The sequence below is a fragment of the Puma concolor genome, chromosome A1, assembly GCF_028749965.1.
Source record: "Puma concolor isolate L17-30 chromosome A1, mPumCon1.1.hap2, whole genome shotgun sequence".
In the NCBI taxonomy this organism is placed as follows: domain Eukaryota; kingdom Metazoa; phylum Chordata; class Mammalia; order Carnivora; family Felidae; genus Puma; species Puma concolor.
The window spans coordinates 51,299,920-51,313,051 of NC_141667.1; the positions used below are offsets into that span (position 1 = coordinate 51,299,920).

A 13,132-nucleotide genomic window follows, 5' to 3' on the forward strand; every position below is an offset into this window, starting at 1 on the left:
ATGGCAGTGGGAATGTGGAAATAGATTGGAGATCCAGGCACCCTATATTTAAGTTTGCATTGATAAGAAAATAGTTTTAGGGCTGTTTTTAAAAAGGAGTTTAGGTTTTAATTTATGAATTACCTAGATCCAAAATTCTTTTGAACATTGGTGACCTGTATCTTTTAGATAAGAGTTGTTAAAATTCTATTTTGTGTTGACACACTAAAAGTAAGTTTATTTTTAAGAATACTTAAAATTACCATAAATATGTTAGGAATTCTTATTTGTGATGCATTTGAACTTTTAATCTTGCTTAGAAAACTTACTTATATAGAAGAAAAAAATTTTAAATGAAGTCCAAGCTTTTCATTTGTATCATATTATCATTCTTCATATTTTAGCTGCAACAAATATGAAGTGGATTGAAGCTAAAATGAAAGTAAGTGTTAGACAATCCATTTAAGAATGTTTTGAAATTGCATTTGTCTTTTTAGAAGTTCCAAGTTGAATTGATTTCATCTCATCAGAGGGCATTTAGTAGATAAACAAATGCCATTATTAGGAATAGAGGTGTGTTCAATGGAGTACTACGTGGCAATGAGAAAGAATGAAATATGGCCCTTTGTAGCAACGTGGATGGAACTGGAGAGTGTTATGCTAAGTGAAATAAGCCATACAGAGAAAGACAGATACCATATGTGTTCACTCCTATGTGGATCCTGAGAAACTTAACAGAAACCCATGGGGGAGGGGAAGAAAAAAAAAAAAAAGAGGTTAGAGTGGGAGAGAGCCAAAGCATAAGAGACTCTTAAAAAGTGAGAACAAACTGAGGGTTGATGGGAGGTGGGGGGGAGGGGAGGGTGGGTGATGGGTATTGAGGAGGGCACCTTTTGGGATGAGCACTGGGTGTTGTATGGAAACCAATTTGACAATAAATTTCATATATTGAAAAAAAAAGGAATAGAGGTGTGTTTAAAGTCTGTTCAATAGTGGATTGTATTGAACAATTAAGTCTTTTTCAAAAAAAGTACAGCACAGCTCCTCCTTTTTTTAATCCCCCATTTACAATCCTTTTTCGCCCCTTCTTTTGCCTTGGTTGTAATACTTAAAGAAGTGATGTTCTTCTGAAATACAAAATGGGATGTAGTCTGTTTCTAGTTTAATTTCTTTGGACTCATTTACTGACTTAGTAAAATGAAACTAAAAAACTTGCTAGTTGTTGAGCAAGGTGTGGTGGCCAGTAGGGTAGAAAGTTGACATTGTAGGAAATTGTAGCTGGAGTATTCAGAAAGCTTGGAATTTTTCATATTATTATGTTTTAACCACATGAATATTTGTATTTATAGGAGCTGGGAGTGAGCACAAATGCAAATTATAAGATTACCTTCATGTTGGACAGTGCTGCTATGATAACAGTACATACTCCAAGGAGAGGATTAATAGATGTAAGAAATCATTTTACTTCCAAGGTACCTGGGTGGCTCAGTTGGTTAATAGACTGACTCTTAGTTTCGGCTCAGGTCATGATCCCAGGGTTCAGGAGTTCAGGCCCCACATCGGGCTCCCCGCTGAAAGTGAGGAGCCTGCTTGGGATCCTCTCTCTCCCTCTTTCTTTGCCTCTCCCATGCTTGTACATTCTCTCTCTCTCTCAAAATAAATAAACTTAAAAAAAATCATCTTCTGTATAAAGACTTATTTTCTAGCGTACCTTTTTTTTTTTTTTAAAGATTTTATTTTTGTAACTAATCTCTACATCCATTGTGGGAATTGAACTCATAACCCTGAGATCAAGAGTTGCATGCTGTATTGACTGAGCCAACTGGGTGCCCCTCTAGTGTACTTTTTGTATTTATATTGATGGAATAAACTACAGAAACAGTTAGGAAGTATATCTGAGAGGATAGAAAGCATCAGTTGAGTTTGACATAGGAAGATGTATGTAGGGCTAATAGATTGGAATTTTAATGATAGAATTAAGGATCTTGAGGCAGGAGTGTCAACGGTCATGGATAATTATTCCATGATGATGGCAGCACAGTGTTGCTAAAAACAGGGTAGGTGTCATCAAGGAAAACACTAGAAGCAAACCAAAACATACTCGCCCCGCGCCATATAAAATTTGATAAATAAAAACAGATACCATAATGCATGTACTTTGCTATGATGTATGTGTAGCCCTAGAGAAGAGCAACAAGACTGTCCGAAGAAAAGGTTGGGCTAAAAAGATTAGAGTTCTTTAATTTGTTTACTCATCAAGTAACCAGTCCTATTATTGAACTCCTACTAGAACATATTGTGGAAGGCACTGTTGGAGATGAGGAGACATAGTCTATAGCTTTGGGAAGCTCATAAACTAGTAGGAATTGGGGAGAACTATTAGCAAACTAGGAAAGCCTAGTGGGGACTGTATTGAAATCATTGAAATCATATATAGGTTTATTTAAGTGATGGAAATTTATTCAATAAAGGAAATACTTCATACACGAAGAGAAGAACATTATAATGTACTAAAATAGTACATTCATAAAATCTAAACACTAAAATGAGTTTGGGAAGTGTTAAACATAGTAGTGTTTATAATAGTTAAAAATTAGAAATAAAAATAAATCTGGTGGTTGCCAGAGAGGAGATAGGTGAGGAGATGAGTGAAATAGATGAAGGAGATTAAAAGGCACAGACTTCCAGTTATGAAATAAATAAGTCATGGAGATGAAAAGTACAGCATAGGCAATATAGTCAATAATGTTGTAACGACGTTGTATGGTGATATAGATGGTGACTGCACTTACCGTGGGGAGCACCAAGTAATGTGTAGAATTGTTGAATCACTGTGTTGTACACTTGAAACTACTAAAACACTGTATGTTAATTATACTTCAAAAAAAAGTGAATAAATCCTCAATATCCAATAGTAGGGAATTGGGTATAAAAATTTTTGTTCATGTAATGGAATGATGTAATAGAATATTTAGTGAATGAAAAATTTTTCATGATACGTCATTAAAGTGAAAAAAATACTTAGAGGGCAGTATTTGCAGACTGTTAGAAATAGTTTTTAGCTCTTACTTGGTTCAGGTTCCCACTTAACAAAACATCTGTGTACTCAAAAGCTGTTGATGTTTATAAAAAAGACTGGAGGCAAATACAGTATTATCAGAATAGCTAATTATTATCCTTGGTAATGATTGGATTATAAGTAATTTTAACTGTTCTTGTGTGCTTTTTTGTGTTTTCATGTTTTTTTCCTATAGTCAGCAGTATTTAATTGAGAACAAAGTAGTCCATGTTTTAGGGAACAGAGTGCACTTGATGTAATTAGAAAGTGACAGTACTATTTAAGAGGATGCAGGATTTCTAACCCTGGGTGTCATAAACCAGAGCTCTTAAGTCTTTTTGTTAGCTAAGAAAATGAAGAATTAGCTTACTGGGTCAGTTCCATCTTTGTCTTGAAGTATTTGGGGGGTCTGTTTCAGTAGTAAACAAATAGTAAAAAGTAATTAAGGCAAATAAAATTAAAGTATTTTAGATAGTAAAGTAATTTCAGTATCATTCTTTGCAGTAGCTAAGACACTAAGAAGAAAAAAGTCTTTCTCCATATTAAAATATGTTCTAGAAAGTAAAAAAGAATATTTTTAAATGACAACTTTTGTCATCATTTGTATACTACCATTTAATCTCATATAATATTATTATCATAGAATCTCATATTACCATAAATGAGACTCCTGTCTTCAGCAAAAAGTACTTCTAAAAATTAATTTATTTAAAAAATTTTCTGAATGTGTATAATAAATTGATATTCAAAAATAAGAAAGTATGTAATGAAAAGTCCTCTTCCCACCTGGCCCTCTAGCCAGTTAGTCTTCTCTTCCTACATTCTTGTGTGGTTTTATAGAGAATATATGCAAGTACCAACAGATAAGAATGTGTAAGGAATTATCTTTTTGAAGACTTATTTTAAGAACTCAGAACTAGGGGTGCCTGGGTGGCTCAGTTGGTTAAGCGTCCGACTCTTGGTTTCAGCTCAGGTCATGATCTCACATTTTGTGAGTTCAAGCCCTGCATCAGGCTCCCTGCTGACAGCATGGAGTCTGCTTGGGATTATTTTTCACTCCCTATCTCTCTGCCCCTCCCCTGCTCACGCTGTCTCTGTCTCTCTCAAAAATAAATAAATAAACTTAAAAAAAAAAAGGAACTCAGAACTAGGGGTGTCTGGGTGGTTCAGTCAGTTGACCATCTGGCTCTTGATTTTGGCTAAGGTCATGATCCCAGGGTTGTGGAATCAAGCCTCACGTCAGGTTCCATGCTGAGCGTGGAACCTGCTTAAGATGATCTTTCTCCCTCTACCCCTCTCCCCCCAGTCACGTGCTTTCTTACTCTCCTTCTGTAAAAACAACAGCTCAGAAATAAAAGCAAGAGATTACAAATTATAGTGCGTTTGAAGTTAAGCAGTTGCCCTAGAAGTTTTGCACCTGTGCCACTAAATTAAAGGCAGAATCAATTTTCTTTCCTCTACAAAATATTTAAGTTCTGTATTAATAGAGCCAGGTACATTGTTTATTATTAAGGTTTTCTAATTTTGAAAACAGACCCCATGTGACACTCAGGCTCTGAGGGGCACGTATTAGCTCAGGAAGTCATGTGACTACTCAGACAATTACTTCGGATTCTTTTTAAATAATTACCCCTCCTTTGACCTCCAATCTTCACATTAAAATTATGGGAAGTCTTACAGTGAGTTTAGTCAGGTAGACATGAACAGACCTTTCAGATGTTAACATTGTGAGATCCATTGTGTTTTAAAATGTGTTGCATCTCAGCTGTGATCCTTTCACATAGCCAGCCATCAGCGTCCTACAGGAGAAAGCGAGTGCTCTGACGCAGTTCTGCAGGGCATTTTGAGGTATCTCTGCTTTTAAGAAAGGATGAACTACTGATAAAATTGAGTTAAATCTAAACTTTTATTCTAAGGTAAAGCCTCTTGGTGTCATATGGGGAAAGTTTTCGGAGTTTTACAGCAAAAAAAACACCATTATGTTTGATGACATTGGAAGAAATTTTCTAATGAACCCACAGAATGGATTAAAGGTAAGACATAATTTTACTTACTATGCTTATGTAATCTGGAATTTGTGGTAGAACTTTAGCACTGTTGAGTTTCATAAATTTTCAGAAGTCCTATATTATGGTCACAGGCAAGAAAGCTTACATATTTAGAAAAATTCATCTACAGTTGAACATTCTGTTTCCCACATTGATATCTTCTTAGTTTGCCAATTTATCCAGGTGTTTTTAATCAGCTTTGTGGAGCAACATACGGGCTTTTGTTGACTTTTAGCATCATAAGTGAAAGCATCAGACATTTTATTAGCGATACAGATCTTAGAATTTCTGATGTTAGTTGATGTTAGCTTGAAAGCTGGCAGTAAAAGCTTATTTTTTCCTGTTTAAACTGAAACTAAGGGTTTTGAAAATTCATACAGGAAAAGTAGAGATCTTAAGAGTTATAAAATGCCAGAGCTAGGAATCTCAATCATTTTGTCTATCTTCTTAACTTTATGTAAACAATCGGAGGATCAGAAAATTTGTAACTTGCCCAAAGTTATGTATGTGACTGGTTAATGACAGAATTTGAGTTGGAGTCTAAGTGACTTGATTCCTAAGCCAGTGATTTTAGCATGAAGTCAGATGCAGTTTTGTAGATATGATGGTAACATTTAATCCTGGTGGCAGCATAACATTGGTAAGAGAAAAATTTGAAACTTTACATTTCTGGTACCTATGGTTGCCTGAATGTCAGTACGATGTGAAAATGGAAAAGATAGCTTCATATTATACTAATACAAGTGGAATCTCAATCTGAAATGGAAATATGAACCCTAAGATATTTTTATTCTCAGTCCTGAACCTTTCCACAAGTTGGGTTCTTGATAACTTTAAAAGAGAAAACTTAGAAGAAAGTACATTTTTTAAGCTTTCCTTATAGACTCTGGATGTACTCTTTAGTGTATGAGGATAGCTGAGAGACAGAATGCTGATCTCAGTAGTGAGTTGCAGCAATTATATAAGCTATTGACTTGGATGAAAAGTACTTGAGGTAGATTGGTGGTTATGTTCCTCTTTAAAAATGGTGTCTGTTTGAGGCTTTGGAAGAAGTGTTTTTCTTGTGCGTAGTTTACCAGCTGTTGTACAGAAATAAATTCGTGAGGAAAGATTCATTTGATCTAAACCAAATGAAACTAGTGGTTAATACCTGCTCAGGACAGGAAGTGAAGTCATCATGATGTTCAAGGAGTGATTTTTGAGGAAAGCTTTAACTTAAAAAAATTACATAATCCTTAGTTTCATGTGTGTTTAGAAGAAACTTTATTTTTCCAGCCCACATTTGGGCCCTACTTATCTCTGGATGCAAAGATGATATAAACTTCTAGTTCTTCATGTTAGTTTAGAGCAGGATTATTATTATTTTTTTAAACAAGGTACTCTGTAGAATCACTGAATGAATTCCTAAAAATACCTAAGTCTCCAAACTGCCCAAATTTTAATTCAGGAGAGATATTTTTAAACATTCTATAGGTAATCTCTCACATGTCTCCTTTTGAAAACCTCTTTTAAGAAGGTAATTATTAATGATCTGCCCACATTGACATAGAAGCCGTTTTGAAATTGAGAAATATTCTTACTGTGTTTTGTTGTCATGGTTTCATAATGCTCTTGATAGAAGTCTCAAAAAAGATTTCACAGAGATCTTAAAGACTGCTTCTTTTTAAAAGAGCAAACTTATAATATAAGCTTGCCAATCTTAAGGTTTGACATGGGATATGGAAGGCATTGTGAATTATGAATAAATACAGTACTGAACTAACAAAACTTGAGTTTTGGTCATCGATAAATCAGTACTCTGAAAACTTCATATTGTTATTTGTACAAGGAAATGATGATACAAGAAAATGCAGATAATCTAGACCATCTTAAGTTCCTAAAAATGTTTCTTTGATATGAGACTGTAGTGGTCACATATGTTGTCTGTCCTGTTAGTGAGATCATTTTTGAAGAATGGTACAAAAAGAAATGATTATGCTAGATCAAGTGAAGTTGGGTGGATAATAGACTTTTTTTGCACTTAACTAGTTTAACTTTTGGATCCAGAGTCATAGGAGTATTTTAGTTTTGCTCTTTAATAGTGCTTAAGACTAAATGTTTAGAAAGTCAACCTAACTTAGCAGGACCTTGGTAAATCTTATTTACCAGCCACAGAAACTGTACTTTGTCTTTTAGTCAAAATCCCTTCCTACTGTTAAACTAGGAATCACATTGGCACATTGTATGTTAATAGTTTAAAAGTTAGCATGTTATCTTTTTTTACTTGAATGAAGGAATACTTTGAAACATTATAATATTGCCCAAGATTATGTAGAAACTCCTTTCATCACATCCTGATATCATGCCTCTTTACTCCCAGCCCCAGGGCTTAAGCAAGGTCTGATTCTTGAAGAGAATCTTCCTGATCTCCTACATGCATAGCTGCTGCTGTGAGACAGCACTGCCCACTCTACCTGTTTGGGGGCAGAATCTACAACTGCCTCCATCTGTGCAGACTCCCCCTGACAGCTCTGATTGGTGCCCTTAAAGTTGTGGAAGCCTAACTGACTAATGGGGGTCCTGACACCAAGCTGTTCTGATGCGAGTAGAACATAGGGAAAATTTTCTTCTGACCATTTCAAGCTGGTGGTGTGTTTTTCCAATAACAGAGAAGAAAAGTATATATATATATGTATATATACTTTTCTATATATATAGATATATCTATATATATACTTTTCTATATATATAGATATATCTATATACTTTTCTATATATAGATAGATAGATAGATAGATATAAAATATTTAAGACCTTTCCTATTCTTGATAGGGTATGGACTTCTTTGGGTTCATTGTACTTAACAGGGGACAGAACTAAATGTCCTCTGTTTTTCAGTTTACTATGTAAAATTAATAACTAATAAGCAGTTTGCATTTTCTCTAAATCATGATTAGGATATATTAATACTTTACTAAGTGTGATTTATTCAGTTCTCCTTATATGTGTGTTTTAAGAATATGATTTAAAAAAAATTTTTTATAAAATGGAAAAATCCAAATATAAATAGAACTATATAGGATTATATAATGAACTTCTGTGTTTGCATGATTCAGTTTAAACAACTTATTAATTCTTAGATGATTGTTTGCTCTGTACCCAACCTACTTCCCTCTCTGTAATTAAAGCAAATCCCAGACATACCGTTTCATCTAAAATTAATTAAAAATTGTTGAAAGGTTGTCTTGAGTTTTATAAAGATATTTGAACTGATAACCTAAAAAGACAAAACTCTTTATTGGAACTGTGACAAAGAAAAGTGCATAAAATTTATAATTTAACAAATAGATACAAAGATAACACATGTAATTACCACCAAGTCAAGATAGAAATATCCCTTACTAGTTAACAATTCTCTACCCTATCTACCATCCTGACTTTCATGCTTTTGAAATGAATGCTTTTCATCATAAAATATATCAACCTTAAAAATCTGGAAAATATGACTTCTTTTTATGGGAAAACGCTTGCAGAGCTAAAAATACTTTTATGGGGACTTTAATGATAAAAATACTTGCGGTAAAACGAGAGAAAATATGTTATATAAATATATAATAGCTATGTAAAATTTTATAGAAAAACACGGAAATGGAAATCATCATTGTTAAAATTTATTTCACTCCCCTGTTAGATCAAGCTTGTATTTGGATTAACATTTTATGAGTTAGGTGGCATGAATTAATTGGTAAGAAGCAGCTGGATTGATAGAAGAGGAAAAAGTCTGGCAGTTTTACAAAGTAGAGAAGCCACGTAGAGTTCAAGTGCCGTAAGAAAGCTGGTGTTGCCAGGTTCAGACTGAAAAGGTAACGTAAGGTAAATGAGGTGGAAGAACTCTTAACTTGCATTAGGAACATTATAGCATGACTGTCAGTTTATTACACTGAGACAGTGCAAAAGTCCTCTTAGTGATATTTTAATCTCATTACTGAATCCTAATGAGAGGGTAGGGTAGATTTGTGCCAGTTTCCTTATTGTAATGTGAAGTGTTGGATGTTTGCTTCCTAACAGATAAGGCCTTTTATGAAAGCGCACCTAAATCGAGATAAAGACAAGGAACTTTTAAAATTAACTCAGTACCTCAAGGAAATAGCAAAATTAGATGACTTTTTGGACCTAAATCACAAATATTGGGAAAGGTAAGTGCTAATTTCTTATTCATTTCCTATTTACATTAATGAATGAAAAAATTATCTGGTGACCCTGGTATACACATAATTCTGAATTTTATTTAAGATGCGTGAATTCTAAAACTGTTTTCTAATCCAGTGACATCTCCCCCAAAAGTATTTTTCCTTTTCATCTTAACCTCTAACTTGTTCATAAACCCACATCTCTTAGGGTCTTTAATACTTCTAGGAGAGAGGATTTGAGATTGGTACACATGTGTGATGCTACTTGGAAATTAATTCTGTGACGCTAGATAAGTCGCCCTTTTATAAATCATACGAGAATGTAGTCCCTGTTCTTATATGTAAAATAAAGTCAGGATAAAATAAAATACACTAAAATTTTTTTTTGTTAAAAATCACTCTGCAAGTAATTGCTCTGTATAGCAGAAAAATTTGAAAACTTTAATCCAGTAGAGAAACAATTACTTAATGATTTTCTTTTCTAAAGAGAACCACAGTTACCATCTTGATTTATGATCTTCTAGCCTTTTTTCTAAGCACAAACATATCTACATAAGCACAAATCTACATATAGACTGCATATAAACATCAAGATAATGAACCAGGGATAACTTCTGGAGAAGTGGACAGGATTATGTGTACTGCAAGTAATTTTTTGGAATTAGATCTTTAAAAGATCTGGTTGCATTAATACAGCAACAAAAGAAACCATTCATGTAATAGGCTAAAATAGGCTAAACAGGAATAAATTCTAAAAGAAAGCTCTTTCTTTTGTGGGTTCAAGTGCTTCAAGCCCTGCATTGGACTCTGTGCTGACATATAGCTTCTTATTAGATGATTCTCATAATTCTATTAGGAAGATAAAGCAGGCATTTTTATTCTCATCTCCAAATTACAGATGGTGTAACTAAGGAATGGAGATAATAAAAGCTACAAATTGAGCACGTTTTGCACCATAAAAACTTGTCCAGGTCTTCTTGGGGCATCTTGACTCAGTTGGTTAAGCATCCAACTTCAGCTTAGGTCATGATCTCATGGTTCTTGAGTCTGAGCCTTGCATTGGGCTTGCTGCTGTCAGCACAGAGCTTGCTTTGGATCCTCTGTCCCTGCCTCTCTCTGCCCCTCCCTCCCTCCCTCTTTCTCTCCCTCTCAAAAATAAATATTCAAAACAAAACAAAACAAAACAAAAAGACTTGTCCAGGTCTTCTGATTTTAAGAACACTTTCCCACCCAATACTACTAAGTATAGTAATTTATACATGTGAGAAATAGAGATAAAACTTTGAATTTAACGGTAGATTCCTATAAAATAATGTGAAGGAAAAATTGTTTACTTAGTAAATTAACATCTTCACATCTTTACACTCTTGATCAGAGTCTTTTAGTATCTGTGGCCCACAGTCTTTACTCAAGAAAAATAAGGTCTTTAAATGAGTGTGAAATTCTTTATGAAAATTGCAATGTTAGTTAATATATCACTTTCACATTAGGAAGTCATACACTACAAAGGGAGAGAGTGCAGTCTCAGAGTCTTGTTTTGAATATAAGCTCTGCCACTTTCTAGTTTGTTGAACTTGGGCAAATTGCTTACCCTTTTCATGTCTGTAAAATAGGAATACATTCTAAAAGAAAGCTCTTTTGGCCTGCCTGGGTGGCCCAGTCAGTTAAGTGTTTAGCTCTTGGTTTTGGCTCAGGTCACGATCTCCTTGTTCGTGGGTTCAAGCCTTGCTTTGGGCTCCCTGCTGACAATGCAGAGCTTGCTTGGGATTCTTTCTCTCTCTCTCTCTCTCTCTCTCTCTGCCCCTCCCCTGCTTGTGCTCCCTCTGTCTCTGTCTCTCTCTCAAAATAAATAAAAGCTCTTCATAGAGCTGTTGTGAGGACTAAACGAATTAATACCTGTACTTAAAACATTGCGGGGGGGGGGGGGGGGGGGGGGCACCTGCGTGGCTCAGTGGGTTAAGTGTCCACCTTTTGATTTCGCCTCAGGTGGTTCATGGTATCAAGCTCCGAATCAGGCTCTGAGCTGACAGCTGGAGCCTGTTTGGGATTCTCTCTCCCTCCCCCTCTGTCTCTTCCCTGCTCATTCTCTCTCTCTCTCTCTTTCTCTCTCTCTACAACAACAACAAAACCCCAACCAAACAAAACCAGTGGATGGCACATAAACAGTCAACAGGTATTAGTGATTATTAACAATTATTACTCATCTGGAAAAGTTTTGTTATTAAAATTAACTGCTTCCTTTGGGAGGAGTTAGATTTTTATTGTGGATTTATTGTGATACAGGGTAGACATCTTTATTTTATTTCTTGCAGGTATCTGTCAAAGAAGCAAGGACAGTAGTTACCAGTTACATGAGCAGTTACCGAGGATACTTGAGATCACGAACTTCTTGCTTTTCTGCTAGAAATCATTATGATAGTGCTGGACACTGCAGCGAATATCAGACTGCTTATACTTGGTCTTCCAGTTTTTTTGTAAATTTAATTTTATATTTTTTGAAGATCATAGCAATACGCTTAAAAAATCCTTTTCCCCCTATATGAATATACTGTTACTCTTGAAAAATATTTTCTCCAGCATTGAGTACTGAGTTTTTTTCCCCACACACACAAAAAAGTGAACAAAAATATATACTCAACAGTGTCATTTTGTGGCTTTGGAAACAAGTTATGTTTTGCGTTTTGTCTCATTGTGCTGTTGTCTAACTAAATCTGAGGCCAAACCCATGTTGAAGCTACTGCTTTTCCCTTTAAAACCAAAAAAAAAAAAAAAAAAAAAAAAAAAAGTTTTTGCGTAAGGAACCTAGTTTGGTATGCTTAAAATCACTGAGAGTTTTTTTTTATTCCTTTGTTGTAGACACAATTTCTCTTCTTACTGTGCACTATTTACATCTCTACACTTTGATCTGTCTCAGTTTGGTCTATATGTATGTCTGTGTTCTTTGAGTAAAACTGGAAAACATCAGCTGTGATACAAGTATGTCTCATACTATGAGAAATAGAAAACATAAGACTGAAGAATAAAACTAAGGAACAAAAGTGTCTTTTTGGTGGCTAAGTAGAAGCACTTCTGCCTAAAACCATTGTCATAAAAGCAATTAAAGGCAATACATTTTTAAGTGGGACATATCACTGGGGTTCAGCCCTAAAAAGCATGAACAAAAAGTTTTTGTTCTGTTCCAGCTGTATATTGTCAAATGCAAACACTGTTTCAGTGAAAATATTTAGCCATAAGATTAAAAAAAAAATTATTTGCAATGCCTAAGCCCGCAGATATGTAATGTGACCACTGTTTGTGTTGACAGTATTGCTTTATACAGATCTTGTATTTGAAAGGAATCCGGTCCTTTCAAATAAACATGGTGTATATTGTTCTTACGGGACTATTTCAGTGGTGTAAATAATAAATACTTTTTCTTAAAACATTGGTTTTGGTCTGTACTACCCCAAATATTTTGCCTCTTTGTGGAATCACAAAACAAAACAAACATTAGGTTCAGGCAACGGCCTCTTGAAAAACACTAAACATGTATGGTTTAAAAGTGTGTATATCACTATTCATGCATTCAGAATTGGTTTTAGCAGCTAATGAGATATGTTAAATCACTTAATTCTACAAAGTACCTTGTTTTCAGGAAGATAAGCTGTTTTCTTTGTGACAGGTTATTATAAAGATACATAGTGTGGAAGTGTTAGAGAACTCTTAAATAATTAAAATGATTCAATTAAAAACATCTTTCTAAATTGTGAGGCTAAATTTAAATAAGGATGGAGTAGCAGTTTTTGGAATATTCATTTCACTGGGGCATTTTCCCCTTGTAAGAGGTGGTTTATTGTTCCAAAATAGGCATGGAAAGGGCTTAATCTTTTTAAGAAAAC

At 34.6% G+C, this 13,132-nt stretch overlaps 1 protein-coding gene across 2 annotated transcripts in view; it reads left to right on the top strand.

Annotated features, from left to right (window-relative positions):
* UBLCP1 (ubiquitin like domain containing CTD phosphatase 1) overlaps window positions 1-12,678 on the top strand; it is a 20,871-nt gene extending 8,193 nt beyond the window's left edge. Inside the window, exons 7-11 of one of the 2 annotated variants that reach the window (XM_025924239.2) lie at window positions 384-421; window positions 1,329-1,427; window positions 4,954-5,070; window positions 9,133-9,260; window positions 11,567-12,678. In XM_025924239.2, the coding sequence (XP_025780024.1) occupies window positions 384-421; window positions 1,329-1,427; window positions 4,954-5,070; window positions 9,133-9,260; window positions 11,567-11,594 (410 nt within the window). In that variant the 3' untranslated portion in view covers window positions 11,595-12,678. Of the gene's footprint in view, window positions 1-383; window positions 422-1,328; window positions 1,428-4,953; window positions 5,071-7,444; window positions 7,717-9,132; window positions 9,261-11,566 lie in introns of those variants that run through there. The other variant, XM_086705522.1, reaches the window with a different exon arrangement.
* The last annotated feature ends 454 nt before the right edge of the window (window positions 12,679-13,132 follow it).